At 44.0% G+C, this 17,218-nt stretch overlaps 1 protein-coding gene across 1 annotated transcript in view; it reads right to left on the bottom strand.

Moving 5' to 3' along the window:
- Nucleotides 1-17,218, bottom strand: part of LOC137383855 (metabotropic glutamate receptor 4-like) — a 1,236,760-nt gene that overhangs the window by 572,750 nt on the left and 646,792 nt on the right. Inside the window, exon 6 of the mRNA XM_068057161.1 lies at nucleotides 7,610-7,810. Within this exon, the coding sequence (XP_067913262.1) occupies nucleotides 7,610-7,810 (201 nt within the window). The remainder of the gene's footprint in view (nucleotides 1-7,609; nucleotides 7,811-17,218) is intronic.

Genomic DNA, 17,218 nt, shown 5'->3' on the forward strand with positions numbered 1-17,218 from the left:
CATTAATTAGCAGCGTGATAGGCCTCCAGCTCACAAAATACATTACTTCTGATTTTACCTCTTGGAGAAAGCAACAATGCCACCTCCTAATCCAACAACCAACGTTGTATCGTGTGTCTACTTAGAGGGTACTCAAGTGATTGCCCAGCTAATGGCCACCACCCGCATACAATTAAACACAATTAATATACAATTAACATTGAATACATATTTGAAAAGAAACACTATAAAAAATATTGGGGAGGTATAGGGAAATGGGATTAGAGTGGGCAGCTCCAGCTGATGTCTCTTTCTGTGTGAATGCTATGATATGAATCCAGAGCATGGTAGTCCTTGCAGATCTTTAGCTTGTTAGCCTATATGCAGTGTTTGTAAAAAGTAAATTGGATACAGAATATCTTATGTTGTACTTGGTGAAGCAAATTAATTTTCAGGTCATGTACTTGTGTTAATGACTTATGTTGATTTCATCCACAGTATGCTGCACTGCATTCAAGCCTGTGTAAAGGTTTATTGAACAGCACAGGCAAGCTACATAGAATTTACATCACAGAAACAGGCCGTTCAGTTCAACTGGTCCAGGTTCGTATGTATGCCCCATTCAAGTCCCCTCTCACCCTACATCATCTAACCTTATCTGTAGATTCTTCTGTTTCTTTCTCCCTCATGTACTTAGTTGGCTTCCCCTTAAAGGCAATTAAACTAGTGCCTGTTTACAACTACTTTCTTCCTGTACTAGATTTTGTTGGTCTATTTACTTGTCATGGACTATACTGAGGATGAACAATAATTTTGGATCCTATGATCCTTCCTCATCTACTTTCAAATCCATTTTTCTTCTGGATTGCTGGATGAGTCTCTATTTTCATTGGGGGGAAAATTCATTACAGCATACTCGAGATAAAAGCTCACTGACAACTGGTACAGTATGGTTTGAATAATGTGCAGTGTCGACACCTGCAAATATGTGCTATATACTGGAACAGAAGTAAGTCAATCAGCCCCTTGAGCCTGTTCTGTATTCAAGTAGATCATGGTTGAACCGTATCACAACTCCATTTATCTGCCTTCATTCCATATCCCTAAATACCATTATCTAACAAAAATCTATCAATCTTAGTTTTGACATTTGTAATTGAGCTTGTCTCAACAGCTTTTCTTGTGGTAGAGAGTTCCAGATTACCACTACATTTTTTCATGAAGAAGTGCTTCCTGACATCACCCCTGAATGGCCTAGCTCTAACTTTAAGGATATGCTTCCTTGTTCTGAACACCCCCAGAGTAAATAATTTCCCTCTATCAACTCTATCAAATTCCTTAATCAACTTAAACACCTCTATTACAGCAGATCCCCTCTTAAGCTTCTGAACAGATTATGTACCAAGAATTGAAGCAGAGAATATATTGGAAAGAAAGTCAAGTTGTGATATTGATGGTTGCAGCAGTTATTGAATTTCCTAGAATTTTAGAATGCAACAGGACATCAAGCCTACTCCTTCTGTTGAAATTATCTATGTATCTTAGACAGCTTTGGCAATGCACATCTACCAGTATTAATTTTAACATGCTTTAACATTACTGAGCTTTCTAATTCAGCAGCTATTCTGACTCCCAACAGTTAGGCAATAAAGCCGCATTGGCAGAGGAGTCTATTACTTCTTCAGTCTGTATGCATGCATGAAAATGAACATCAGTGACAGGGAGGATGAAGCTAAAATGTGTCTGAAAAGATTTTTCAATAATAGCCAGCATACAATTGTTGCTTTATGTGAATTCTAGAGTAACAAATTTGAGTAAGAAATTGAAAGGCATCATTTTTGTTACTTCAGTGATATTGTTTACTGGTATTTATAATTATTATAGAAGTCTTGTCTTTACTGGATTTTACAGTTGTAAGGACGGTGAAACTATCAATGTTTGCTGTCATTACCCTTTCAAACTGACAGCAAATTCTGGCATTTGTACATGTGCAGTTAAAGAGGGAAATTCAGAAGTTTCCTTGCTCCTCCACATGGTGCACCGTTGAACAAGTGGGTAGCTTTAGAAATCACTGAACTGATGAGAACTTTACTTTTTAACAGTAATATGACCATAGCTGGAATTTTACATTGCAGTGGTGGCCTCACCTACGAGCTGAAAATTCAGGGCCGAGCCCACCTCTGCCAGGCCTGGAAACCCTGCAGCAATTTTACGTGGCCCAGTCCCGCCTCCAAGAGCTACCAGCCAATCAGAGGGCAGCTCTTCAGTCCCACTCAGCACCACTGGGACTGCACTCGGCCTGGCCCAGCAACAATGGAGGAGGCACCGGAAAAGGTAAGTGGGTTTCGGGCCTCGCCGGGGATAATCGGCTGGGCCTTGACCAGGTGGGGGAGTTGATCAAGACGGCAAGGGGAGATGTTCCAGCGGGGGTGGCTTGTGCTGCTGGAGGGAGTTTCTGTGGGGCACAGGGTGCCAGATCAGGAGGCCCCACCCCACTCAGCCCACAAGGAGGCTGTCAGGTATTACTGGGCAGCCTCCTCTGGTCCTGAAGTCCCGATCCGCTGCTGGTAATATATCAGTGGCGGCAGGAGGAGGCCCTTAAGTCGCAATTAATTGGCCACTAAAGGTACTCAATTGGCCTGGGGCAGCCGGGCTGATTGGCACCTCCCCCACCGCTGGTAAAATAACAGAGGGGGCGGGTCGGCAATGGGAAGGGTGCCCCCCACCTACCCACCCCTATTCTATCTTACGCACCCCCCCCCCCACCCTCCCCGCCTCCCAACCCACTCCTGGGGGTTGTAAAATTCCAGCCCATATTACTAGTTAAAACCCACAAAAAGATAGGTTTGTTAATGAGGTGCCATTCGGTTTCTCACAATGTATGAATGCATTATTACTGCTGAATGACCTCACTCGCCCTGAAAAGCTAATTTTATATCTGTGTAATGTTAAATTATTCCATTATGATGATAATTCCATACTTTAAATAAAATAGCCTTTTTAAAGTTTGTTTATAATATTTCCACTTTTAATGTGCATGTGCCAATCTTTATTTTTATTTATTTATTTATTTATTATTTATTTGGAGATACAGCACTGAAACAGGCCCTTCGGCCCACCGTGTCTGTGCTGACCATCAACCACCCATTTATACTAATCCTACATTAATCCCATATTCTTACCACATACCCTCAATTCCCCTACCACCTACCTACACTAGGGGCAATTTACTATGGCCAATTTACCTATCAACCTGCAAGTCTTTGGCTGTGGGAGGAAACCTGAGCACCTGGCGGAAACCCACGTGGTCACCGGCAGAACTTGCAAACTCCGCACAGGCAGTACCCAGATTCGAACCCGGGTCGCTGGAACTGTGAGGCTGCGGTGTTAACCACTGCGCCACTGTAAAATTTATCAAAAGTGAAAGATAATCAATGCATTTTACATCTGGGTTTGCTGTCTGTAGGAACTTTTCAATGTGACTGTCTGCTTACCCAGCTTAATGGCATCTATGCTCGCCAATATGTCTTTACAAACCAAGGAGTTAAAGGGGATCAAAGGGGTAAATTTTTCACACAAAGAATAGTGGGTATCTGGAATGAGCTGCCAGAGGAGGTGGTGGAGGCAGAAGCAGTAGCAACATTTATGAGGCATCTGGACAAGTACTTGAATGAGCAAGGCATAGAGGGATATGGAATTAATGCAGGCAGGTGGGATTAGTATAGATAGGCATTATGATCGGCATGGACATGGTGGGCCGAAGGGCCTGTTTCTATGCTGTAGGACTCTATACACATACAATTTAGGAGATGGTCTTTGTAATGCATTAGTTGTAGGAACCTAAATAACTTTGTGGGTCATTTGACTTATTCCTATGCTAATTATGACAATCAATAAATTTCCTAAGTGCACTATTACTCTTTTGTGACGTGAAACCAAATAACCTGCTCAAAATTGTGAGTCTCATCAAAGTCAAGGTAAATTGTCACCCAAAATGATAAGTGTGGCTACTCAGGTACTATTCATATTTGTTTAACTTCTGTGCATTTGTTATGATGAAGGTTAAAAGCAATGGAGAACATATCATTTTTCAAGTTTTGTCTGTGGCCTTATTTGGCAGTTGCTGCAATACTATCTCAAATCCAAATTCAGTAAAGTATCCTTTTTCAATGGAAATAATTGCTAATGAGAAATGTTTTCCTGCTGTGAATTGGCATTGATATTAATGGGCTGGATTTTAAGCAGCCCTCGGCGTCGTGATCCATGGCAGGGGGGCCTGAAGATGGCTCCAGATGAGGCCCACCACGGACTTCAAAAGTCGGCAGCGCCCGGCCCAATCCTCCCGGTGGCGCAAGGCTACGTGGCGGCCACCCTGCCGCTAGATGATGGGACCACAATTAACATATTCAAATGAGTAAAATTAATACATTTAAATACACTTACCTGAGAACTTCAGGGCCTGCCATGATCTTCGGCGTGGTAGTCAATGCTTCCGCGCCTTCAAATCCCCGTCCGGAGAAATGAGGTGTGACACTGACTGGGAGGGGAGAGGAGGTATGTTTATCAGTGCTGAGGGTGGGGGGGATGGGGGCAAATACACATAATGGGGTGTAGGGGATGGTCCAAAGTGTTGAACCTTAAACTTTGTGCAGTTTGGGGTGAGGAGAGGGTAAGATCAAATGTAAAAAGTAAGTGTTTTGGGGTGGAAAGGGCAAACATTTATTGTAATTGTTATTGGGGGGTGGGAAAGAGGCATAGGAAATTTATTTATTTATTTTTGGGGGCTCTTTTTCTTTAAAAAATTTAAATATGCAGGCAGGGCTGGCTGCCCTTTAAAAATGGCGCCTGCACACAGGCAGCTGATGCTATTGCCGGTGACGGACAGCCTACCCCCTCCACTGGTAATTCGGGGTGGTGGGGGGGGTGGTGCCCCATCTATTGAAACAAGCTGCCGCGCTTAAGATCGCAGCAGCTCTTTGGTGTGTAGCCTGCACGGGGTGGGGGGGGCAGACATTTTCTGAGCTCGCCACCAAGATCAGCGGCGACCTCATAAAATCCAGCGCAATGTTTCTATTGTCATGCAGGCCCCCACCTACCTATAATGAGGCACACATTATTTCACCACATGAACGTTGAAACTTAAAATTGCTGCCGGGAAGAAAAGAGAACTTATCAAAAGGAATTGCCAATCCCCTGACTGGAAACACATTTGCATAGTAAAGACAGTACTTGGAACGGACAAAGTGGCCACTCCCCGCTCCAATTTAATCCACAATGGACTTTTGATTCGCAGACGTTGAGGGTGGAGAGTTTAGTATTCCAGGTTAACTGCTAAAATGGCCAAATACACAAACAGATGTGGTCAAACCAGTTTAGTCACATGACTGACTGACTGTTGGAGTTTTTTGAATTTGAACTTACCACAGAGTGATTTGAACTCAGAAAGCTCTTTGCTCCTGATCTGAGAATATCTCTTTCCTGTCTGCTCTCATGTTTTTCTCATGGAATTGAAGACACATGAACCCCAAGACAGAAAAGTCTCCTACAGTGAACAAGGTTTAAGAAGAATACTGGCCCCCAACGAAAAGCAAGACTATCTACAATCAAGGATTACAGCAAGCTCGAAGCACAGTAAAAACCCCTCTTCAGAGATTGCCTCAAACCTTTTTGCTTTATTTTTCTTCTGCTCTTTTCTGTCTCCATTTGCATGTGCATATCGCGTATGCATGTTAGTGTGGGGTGCAGCGTGTATCCGTAGGCGTTAACCGAATTAGAGTTTAAGTTTAAGGTTTAATAAATTTCATTTTTCTTTAAACCTGAGAAAACCTGTTTGTTCTCATTCCTTTGCCTTATAATTGGAAAGTGGTGAACAAGGATTCACCAAGGAGGAGCTCAAAACACAATGTATTTAAAATTAAATCCTGTTCCAATAAGACCAGGTGAAGACAGTAAAAGACCCCTAGACACCTTTCACACCTGTTCGTAACATTATGAGGAAGGTTCATAATGAATATAGTTATACTGAAGCTCAATTTGTTGAAACATTCAAATTTACATTTTATCTTAAGAATGATAGCACATTACTTGCACTTAAATGGTTGCCAATTTATACAATGGAAATTCCATTTTCTGCTATAATGGAGGCCACCCACCAAACTGTAGCTCCCGCCTATCCCCAGTTGGATAATTTCAGAGGGAGAGTTCTCAAAGTTTGCTCTTATATTGGTTCACTAAGTGTGGAAATGAAAACAAGTACAATACAACCAGATGTTACATTTAATCTTCATTTCCTCTCAGATTGATTCATGTTAACGGGGACATTGCTATTGGTGGGCTGTGAAATGAGACTTGGGCAAGACTCCCATGAAAATCCTGGGAAATAATCAGGAAGACAGATAATTGAAAATTCCCCTGTGCTGATAATGGAGCCCACCTTAGGAAGGGCCTCTTCATGTTTATGGAAATCTAGTTCACTGTCTCTAGCTGGCATCAGAATTAGCATTTTTGCTTCAAAACACTTTGGTCATTTTCTCTTTATGTAATTATCTGTCATCTAGTTATTTCTCATCAGTTCTTTTTGTATCTTTTCCTTTGTCATTTGATCACATTTCTTGACTTACTTGACTGTGCAGCACATAATTATTTTTCAAATCTGCTATTCTTTTCAGCTGTCTCAGAGAATATATTGCCTTTACCCTTAAAATGTTGATTCCATTCTCCCTTTTGTCTGGTTTACATTTAGTGCCTGTCTTGTATTTCATATGCTGCTCGGTCTGTTCTTGATAATAGTGGAACACCTAATATAGCAATTGTCTATCAGACAGACATAAGGATTTGACTGTATTCCCATCCTCATTGCATTAACAAAATAAATAAAAACTATGTGCCCAGAAATTACTGTGGCAGCATTTAACATGTAGTTGCCTAACTTGTTTATATGACATTCCTTTGTCTATTATTTTATCACTGGTGTTAACTTACTCATTTCAATTGGGTTAAGCCTCGACTAAAATTGTGAATAAGGGAATGTCACAATTTATGTTAAGTGTTTGAATTCTACTATCACAAGCAATAATTTCTATAGTCTTTTCATTTTTCCTTATGTCGACACATGTAATGAGAAAATACATTCAAAAGTGAAGTAATACCAGTGAACAAATCACAGCAAGCTACAATAGATAATTTATAATTTTGAAGTTGTTGCCATACCAAATTCCTTTGTAACAAAGAAACCTTTATCAGTAAATACAGAATGATATCCATTAAATTCTGGCAATACAATTGGGAACATCCCAATCAGCTGAATTTAGCCTGTCACATAGTATTTCTGCCAAACCATTATGCACTGCTTACATTTGAATAATGTTCCATTAAATCATTCATACTATGTGTAACATCAACAACTAAATGTAAGTAGCTAAATCCAATATTCCATGACCTCATTTAATCTGAGCTCGTAACTGGAAAACTTTGTAATGTGTAAAATGGCATTCTACAAGCACACAAAAAAAGACAAGTTGGTAGCTGATATTCACGTCATCTCTAAGCTTTCAAGGCCTGGGACAATGATTAACCTTGGACCATCCCTCCAACAAGAACATCCAGCAGGTGAATGCTTCTGTACACTTACCAGAGAAGTTGACTTTACGAATATATTCAAGGAGGACCTTGCCATCTATCGGATCCATTTTGGAACAAAGCCCGACATATCCTCGGCAGAGGTCTTTGTGCATGTTGTGCAGAGCATGTGCCATGGCATAAACTGCATCAATAACAAACAGTACCTTCCCCTCTTGCTCATAAGAATTATTCCGCCCAATTCTCTCCAGGCCTAGGGAAGAAAAAAACACAAAAAATATTTGAAAGGTCGATGCTTAATCCTTAAAAAAAACGGCAATATTAAGGCACATAAACAACAATCAAGATTTTGGGTGAGGGAAGAGTTAAAAAAGACAACTGTTTCAATTCATTGACACATAACTATGTGCAAATAGTCCTTTACATTTTCTTAATGTAAAGTGGAAAATGGTGAATTAAAAATAGCACATTAAAATTCTTCAACATATTTTATTGGAACACAGTAACAATGTAAAGAAAATTGTACCATCTTAATGAAATGTGTATCTCTCCTCAGATTATTATATAGTTCTCTATTATTGAACCTTGCTTTAAAATATATGCAGTAGAAGGGAGGAGAAATTATTTTTGGAAATAGTGTGTTAAGTGTTTGTTTATGAAGCAAGAAGATTATTGTTTTGAAATTGGTGAGTAAGAAATTTCAAAATATATTGGCGTCAATGATAACTGCCCCCTCAATTCCCCCTTCTAGGTGGGAATATTGGCTGGAATTTGATGGGCCCCCAGAAGATGGGCGAGGAGGCAGCAGGGAGGAGGGGCAATTAGAATTTATGCCAGAAGGTGGAGGCAGAGGGCCTGCACCCTATCAGTTGCACCGCAATTAAGTCGGGGGCAGAAAAGGCCACAAGGCGTTCCGGCTAAAAGGCCAGTTGAGGCCCCTAGGTGGCCAATCACTAGCCACATAAGGGGCTCTTACCACCGTCATTGGAACTAAAGCAGCGGTGGTGGGGGGGACCTCCACCATACAGGGAGATCACTCAGTAAAACAAGGCGGCCTTCCTCCGGACTTGGGGGGCCTCCTCCATTCCTACCCCTCCCGCCCTCAATGCCCACCCTCCCCCCAAGCCCTTGCCATGGCCTACTGGACTGGCCTCACTTACCTTGGTTCCGGGGCTTCAGCTCTGTGTCTGGGTCTTGGGCCTCCTGTAGTACCGGCAGTGGACACGCTCCCAGAAGCACTATTGATAATACTGAGCTGCCAACCCTCTGATCAACCAGCAGCTCTTGGAGGCAGGATCCCCGTCCTTAAAAAGACAGGAATCCTGATGCCAGGCAGTTAATTGCCTGAGCACCGTTGAACTGCGCCAAGGGGAGGGTTCTGAAGGGCCAAAGTGGGGTTCCCCTCGCCAAGAACCTCGCCAGCTCAACTAAATTCAGTCCAGTGTATGGGAGAGGTTAAAACTGCAAAGTCGCTTATCCACCCAAGTTCACGCCATTCCCGTCTGGAGCCATTTCATCTTTGTCAGCTTTCAAGTTGGGCAAGGCTCCCGCTACAGGCAGGCAGGAAACCAAATTAAAATGTAAAAGATAATGACCCAATTATGATATCAGTGTTGCCACATTATTTTTAGTGCAGCTCAAGGGGAGGTCTGCCTGGTGGCAAGGCCTCCAGAGAAACCTGGTAGGATGCTACAGGATAGCCTGAAGAGGCCAATGTACGTTTTACTTTTTGCTCCAGCATGATTTCTTGGAGGCCTAGATGAGCAAAGTTCTCCTCCTGTCTCTGTAGAGAATCTTTGCGGCTCCCTTGCCCTCACTATTAGCTGGCCTCCTTCCTTCATGGGTTCTGCATGTGCCACCTGCTTCGAGCATCAATCCCATCCCCGTTAAAATCAAGCCCGATATAAAAGTTAGGGATGGGTTTTTCAACTGCAGGGTCTTAGATTCAGCTAGTGACTCATTAAAAGGTTGTGGGTACGCTGCCCATAATTCTCCATCAATTCACTTTCTAGGGCAGGAAATTGCAGATAATGCTCCCATGAGTTTCTGCTAAGCCACTTGCTGCATGAGAGGCCCCTCTAATGGGCCAGGATCTTAGGAAGTCTGTCATGGTTGTTTTAGGTAGGGAATAAAACAGATGTGTTGCAACTATATGGGCCCTCAATTATTATAGGCCTTTTAGTTTTCCTCCAATGTAACTTCCGCATAAAGTTAGTAAAAACCCCAGGGAATTACATAAATGGCTAAAACTACTCACGCAATTTCTCTGTAATTTCCGTTGATCTGCCATCAAAGTCATGATGGGTGGCCAGTGGCAGTCCCTCAGAATTTCAGAGCCAAATTTTCCAATTTTCTGCTGACTTATTGCTAGAGTATAAGTCCACAGACACCGCCAAGAGCTAAGACCAGGAGATGGGCGTAAAATTGAGTGGGAGGCAGGATGTTCCATTTTTGTCACCTTCCCACCTCCACTGCAATTCTACAAGTGGCAGCAGAGATGGCAAATGGCCCATCTGCCCCAGGCCAATTAAGGCCCTTAAGTGGCCAATTAATTGCCACTTGAGGACCTCCTCCCACCACTGCTGGAATATTACCAGTGACGGGCGGGCGGTTCAGTAGTTCAGAAGGCCACCCAATAAAAACTGGCGGCCTCCTTGCGAGCTGTGGGAGGGACCTCCTGATCAGGCACTCTGTGCCCAACAGAGGGCCCCCGCATGACACAAGCCATCCCCACTGGAGCACCTCACCTCTCCTTCTCGAACGACCCCTCCCCGCCCCCACTGCCAGCCTTGCCAGGACCCAGCTGATTATCCCCGGTGAGGCCCCACATACATCTGCATTCAGGAACTCATCAATGTTGCCAGTCCTGGCTGGGTGCAGTCCCAGCAGTGGCCACCACTCCCAGTGGTGTTGCAGGGACTGAAGAGCAGCCAGCCTGCAGATCGGCCGGCAACTCTTGGAGATAGGACTTCTTGCCTCAGAGGGGTGGAAGTCCCACCTAAGGCCAATTAAGGGCCTGGGCTTGTAAAATCACAGCGTGGCTTCCAGGCCCGGTGGAGGCTGGTTTGCCAATGTCTTTTTCCGCTGTTGGGCAGGGCCTGTGGCCCGACATAAAATTCTGGCGCATGTTTTAAGTATTTTTTTTCATAAGTACATATAAACAATGGGGCTAATTTTAACACCCAGAGCAGGTGGAGGCAGAAAGCAAACTCGGCCTCACCTGGCTTCAACACCACCTCCCTTCCACTTCCGGTTTTAATGGAGCTGGGATGGAAGATGTGGGGTGCGGGTGGCCAATCCACTCTCAGAAGGTGGGTTAGCCACTAAAATCTTTTAAGGAGGCTGTGTGCCTCCATTTTAGCTCATGTTTAATGCATGCTGGGATTCCTGGTAGTTGAAAGGAGGTGAAAATGGCTGAATTCATGAGGTCAGTGCCTTTACTACACTGCTTGTGGGCCAGGAAAAGCATCATTGCTTTCCCAGCCTACAATCTTGCCTTTTAAACATCCAGTGATCGGAACCCTGCAATCAACTGAACACCCCACCCACCCCCAGCCAAGATTTGACTCTCCCTGCCTTCTACAGTAACTGACTGCTCCCACTCCACTATGTCCAATTCCCCTCAACCCACCCCCACTGGCAATGTCTCATATACCCCCACCCCCAAGTTTTTAATTATGTTTAATTCCCCCCACCATCCCCTCATAATTGAAAGTTGAGGAAGAGAGTTTTAAGTTCAATGCGTTGGAGTCAGTGTCATTTGAATTGTTTTGTCAATGGTTTCATAAAGAAATTTTTTAGCCCTTGCTTGAACCGACAATCTGAATTATACATATTGAGCCTTTGTTTATTCCAGATTTTCATACTGGTTGGTTTGAGTACATATTTCAATGAATGGTCTGATTGTATATTTGATAAATCTCTGATGTCACATTGGGGTCTGTCCAGTTTCAAGTTATAAAATTATGTAATCTATAAGTTCCAATGTATATAGGATTATGTGACTGATTTTGAACTAGCTGGTGCTAAGTTGATGTTGTCTTGCCTTGTGAGTTGCAATGTGACATACTGGTGTGAGTGGTCTGCAAAACACACGCTTTGAATTGTAAATCAAGATGCAGAAAGGTGTTTCCAGAGCTGAATTCAATTATCCCTTGTCAAAACATTAATTGAGTATGTGAAGCATGCACAAATGTAAAACCAGTGCCTGTCAAGTAGCTCTACACTCATTAACATGGAAGCTTCTCCACCACTGGGTCTGATTCTGATCAGATGTGGCTGACTGTTCTCTATCCAGGGGTCTCTTGAGGAGAAAGTATATTCAACAGGCTGTTGGCCATTTTTTTTTCCAGTTCAGTTCTTTCAACTATTTACATTCATCGCAGCAAGACAGAACACTGCAGAACGAAGGTGCAGAGCCAAGATATGAAATGTGAAATAACTCAGTGAAAGCACTCTGAAAAGGGTTCAAAAAATGAGTGCCCTTTTATTTGGGTTTCAGAAACGGTTTTAATATCAGTCAAATACCTTGGAAGAAAAATTCATTTTGGGCTGCACTGCTAAACGATGGAATGTAAAGCGGGCAGCCGATTCGCCATCGCCTGTTTTGCACTATTGCCCAAGACACATTTTGCCCCCCCACAACTGCATCTGTTGACATATTTTTGCTTCTGTTATAAATACAATTTGTAATTTTAGTCTGAAACATACGGTCTGATAACATGCTATTTTTCCACCTACCAAAGAGAGCAGGAGCAGAAAGTGGACATTCTATATGACTTCCAACATACAGCGGTGCACAGTGGATTTTGTGATAAAAGTATCAATGAGGTTAATAGAATTCACTGTTATTAACAAATAAGTTGGACAGAAACATTCAATAACCCACACACCTAGTTAAATGCGTAAATCACCAGGGAAGTCGTCCTGAACAAATTATTGGAGCTGCGGGCTGACAAGTCTCCAGGTCTTGATGGACTTCATCCTGGGGTCTTAAAAGAAGTGGCTAGTGATACGTTAGTTTTAATTTTCCAAAATTCCCTAGATTCAGAGAAGGTTCCGCTAAACTGGAAAATAGCGAATGTAACTCCTTTATCCAAAAAGGGAGGAGACAGAAAACAGGAAAATACAGGCCACTTAGCTTAACATCTGTCTTAGGGAAAATGTCAGAAGCTATTATTAAAGATGTTATAGCAGGGCACTTAGAAAAATTCAAGGTAATCAGGCAGAGTCAACATGGTTTGGTTAAAGGGAAATCATGTTTAACCAAGTTACTGGAGTTCTTTGAGGGAGTTACATGTGTTGTGGATGAAAGGGAACCGGTGGATGTATTATACTTAGATTTCCAGAAGGCATTTGATAAGGTGCCACATCAAAGGTTATTGCAGAAAATAAAAGCTCATGGTGTAGGTGGTAACATATTGGCATGGATAGAAGTTTGGTTAGCTAACAGAAAACAGAGTAGGCAGAAATGGGTCATTTTCTGGTTGGCAGGATGTAACGAGCAGTGTGCCACAGGAATCTGTGTTGGGGCCTCAACTTTTTACAATGAAGGTATGGTTGCTAAATTTGCTGATGACACAAAGATAGGTGGGAAAGTAGGTTGTGAAGAGGACATAAGGAGGCTACAAAGGGATAATAGATAGGTTAAGTGAGTGGGCAAAGATCTGGCAGATGGAGTATAATGTTGGAAAATGTGAAGTTGTCCATTTTGGCAGGAAGAATAACAAGCATATTATCTAAATGGTGAGAGATTGCGGGGCTCCGAGATGTAGAGGGATCTGGGCATTCTAGTGCATGAATCGCAAAAGGTTACTATGCAGGTACAGCATGTAATTAGGAAAGCTAATAGAATGTTATCGTTTATTGCAAGGGGAATTGAATACAAAAGTAGGGAGGTTATGCTTCAGCTATACAGGGAATTGGTGAGACCACATCTGGAGTACTGTGTGCAGTATTGGTCTCCTTATTAAAGGAAGGATGTAAATGCATTGGAAGCAGTTCAAAGAAGGTTTACTAGACTGATACCTGGAATGGGCGGGCTTTCTTATGAGGAAAGATTGAACAGGCTAGGCTTGTATCCTCTGGAATTTAGAAGAGTAAGAGGTGACTTGATTGCAACATATAAGATCCTGAGTGGTCTTGACAGGGTGGATGTGGAAAGGATGTTTTCCCTTGTGGGAGAATCTAGAAGCAGAGGTCGCCCATTTAAGACAGAGATGAGGAGAAATTTCTTCTCTCAGAGGGTCGTGAGTCTTGGAACTCTCTTCCTCAAAAGGCGGTGGAAGCAGAGTTTTTGAATATATTTAAGGCAGAGGTAGATAGATTCTCTATAAGCAAGGGGGTGAAAGGTTATCGGGAGTAGGTGGTAATGTGGAGAAATCAGTTCAGCCATGAACTTATTGAATGGCGGAGCAGGCTCAAGGGGCCGAATGGCCTACTCCTACTCCTAATTCATATGTTCATATGTAAATCAGGAAGTTGCTGTCCGAAGTGCTCTACTCCTTCTGAAGCTGCGCGATAACAGTATATCACTGAGTGGCACACCATTAAAATACATGGATGGGTGTGAAATTGCAGTACCTATCTGATTTATATCCACTAAACTGACCAGAGAAAGTTAGCGCTTATCCATTCCTGTCTAAGTACCCTTTTAATGGTGGGCTTAGTCTTAATTGCTTCCAAACATTCTCCATGGCATTGAAAATTAACTTCAACAAATGTGGAGTCTCATTTCTTCAGAATGCAATTATTGTTTGAGACCTTAAAAAAAAGTTTTGTTTCAATTTTTTTCTCTGTCTTTTTAACTCAAGCTCTTAATACGACCTTTCTTTCCCTCTCTTCATTTTGCTTCCTGTATTTAATTTGACGTTGAATTAACTATTCAAACTGACACCTGCTGGTTCAGACTCTGCGCTGTTCATTAACAATTCTTTAATTTGATTGGTTAAAGAGATACAAACTTGTTTACCCTGTTTATATAGGTCCCAGATGCTCTGTAGAGGGTGCTATGCTGTTTCAATAGTTGGCTGACCAGAGCTTCCAGTGCAAAAGCCCATAGAAGTTCTGTGGACAAGTTGCAAATGTATCAAATGGCTGACGCCGTTTGTTTGCCGCTGACCGCAAAATCCAGCCCAACACACATATTGATTAGATGTTTCAAATTCTAAGCTTTGATTTATAGGAAGCCGAAGTTCACCCATGGAAACTGCAATTTTCCACGAATAAAGAAGAAGAAAGTTGGGAATGAAAGCAAATGAAATATTGACATCACCTCAGGTTGGATTCGGTAGTTGAATTGAATCAGTCAATATACCATAGGCTGAATTTTCAGGTCCCACGAGGGGTAGGAATAGAGTGGGGGAGGAACAAAAATGCCAGCGCCAGCCTGCGTGCCAGTTTCCTACATCATTCCCACTGCCAGCAGGTTTCAGCAAGGCAGGAGGAGAGTGGCCCCAAGATACAGCCCAATCTATTAACAATATCAATTAAGATAGTTAAAGAACTCATTGAGAGCTCATCAATGGATATGTTCTGATTTTTTGGGGGAACACATGGACTGCAGACAGTGTCTGGAGCAAACTAGGTGAATGGAGGCAGACACACAGCAGGGAGCCAGTCAGGAGCTACCCCAGGAATTAGGTGGGCCCCATGAAAGGGTGAACAGCACATTGGCAAATGGGTGCCCTCAGCTCAGCACAGATTGCGGGGAAAGTGGTCAATAAGTGCTTGGACAGTGCAAGGGGTCATCACTTTCCTGGTATCACAGGTCCATAAGAGGAGGGGTCAAGACTGCCAAAGCCAATTGGGGGCCAGATGAGCACAAGGAAGACAGCAGCTGGTAATGGGGGCACAACTCTCAGATTTTGTGTGCAGTGGCAATGAGGAGCAGCACCCTCCACAGGAAGGGCAGTGCCCCCAGCATCAGGAGGGCAGAGGAGAGGGACAAGGGGCAGGAAATTCACCCTCAGCATAGGATCTACTGCCAAAGATGGAGTTACCTGAAGATGACTGAGAACCAGTGCCACAGGAGACTGCGACTCTCCAGACAGATGATCACAGAGATCTGTGGCCTTGTCGCCAAAGACCTCACAGCATTGCTTGCCATGCGATGTCAGTAGCCATCAAAGTCGTTGTGGCCTTGCAGTTCATCGCCTCTGGCTCCTTCTAAGAATCAGCTGTGGACCTTAGTGACATCTTGCAAATGGCTGCACACCACTGTATTTCACAGTTAACTGATGCCCTGTTTGCAAGAGCTGGATAGTACATTCAATTTCAGACAGATACGGCCTTGCAGGCACAGAGGGCAGTGGGATTCACCTCTGTCGCTCGATTCCCCCAGCTGCAGGGCAGCATCGATTGCACCCATGTGGCCACCAAGGCACCCAGTTACTGGCCAGTCAGATTCAGCAAAAGGAAGGGCTTCCACACTCTCAAAATTCAGCTGGTCTGCGACCACAACAAAAGCTTCCTCCATGTGTGCGCTCGCTTTCCTGGGATCTCCCATGATTCCTTCATCCTCCGGCAGTGCAGGCTGCTGCAGCTCTTCACTCAACCGCTAAACTCCATGGATGGATTCTAGGGGACAAGGGATATCCCTTGAAGAGATGGCTACTAACTCTTCTATGAAACCCACAAGGCAGAGGCACAGAGGTATTACAACTGAAGCCATCTACTCACTCGGACAACTATTGAGCAGGCCATCAGGCTTCTGAAGATGCAGTTCAGATGTTTGGACTGGTCGGATGGGTGTTCTGCAATACACTCTTGCCAAGGTCTCTCTCATTGTGGTGGTTTGCGGCACTGTCCATAACATGGCCTTCCAGAAAGGTACAGACCCTTGAAGGTGAAATCCTGGAAGGACACAGCTCATCGGAGCAGGGCGTGGAAGAGGAGGAAGAAGAGGAGGTGGAGGGGGAGGATGCAGAACACCAAGGTGCCCTGGCTACACGGAGAGGTGGCCAGGCCCAGCACGGGGCTTGAGGGTCTCGCCAGGATGCCATGAGTGTCAGGGATTATCTGATTCAGTCCCATTTCTACTGAGCCCCTTCGACCCAGGAGGAACAGCATGGCCTGGAAGTCACTCGGAGGTGCCTTTACTAGCACTTCCATTGAAGACACAGCCTGGAACATGTAAAGTCTTACCACCTACGAAGGATGTACATCCACCCAGAGGTTTCATCATCAGGAGCAGTGGCCACTGCTGGGACTGCATCAGGCCCTGGACCCAGCCAGCGATGGAACCAGGTAAAAAGGATAAGTGGGGTCGGGGCTCGCCAGGGTCATACGGCCAGGCCCATGCCTCTGGGGAGGGCCCACCGTTGGGAACAGAGTGCCGATCAGGAGAGCCGAAGCCCCATCCCCACCCCCATCCCACAAGGAGACCGCCAGGTATTACTGGACATCGTCCCCAGGTGGTGAAGTGCCCGCCCATCGCTGGTAAAATACCAGTCGCTGTGCGAGAGGCCCTTAAGTAGCCATTGATTGGCTACTTAAGGGCCTCAATTGGCGTAAAGGCGGGCAGGCTGCCTGCTACCTCCCCCGCCGCTGGAGGTGACGGGCACGGCAACACCTGCCATCCTAACTGATTTTATGCCCGAAAGGAGGTAAAATTCCAGCCATAGTGTTGACCTACCTTCACATGACACATAAGGAGCATCTG

Source organism: Heterodontus francisci, chromosome 25 (assembly GCF_036365525.1).
Source record: "Heterodontus francisci isolate sHetFra1 chromosome 25, sHetFra1.hap1, whole genome shotgun sequence".
Classification (NCBI taxonomy): Eukaryota; Metazoa; Chordata; class Chondrichthyes; order Heterodontiformes; family Heterodontidae; genus Heterodontus; species Heterodontus francisci.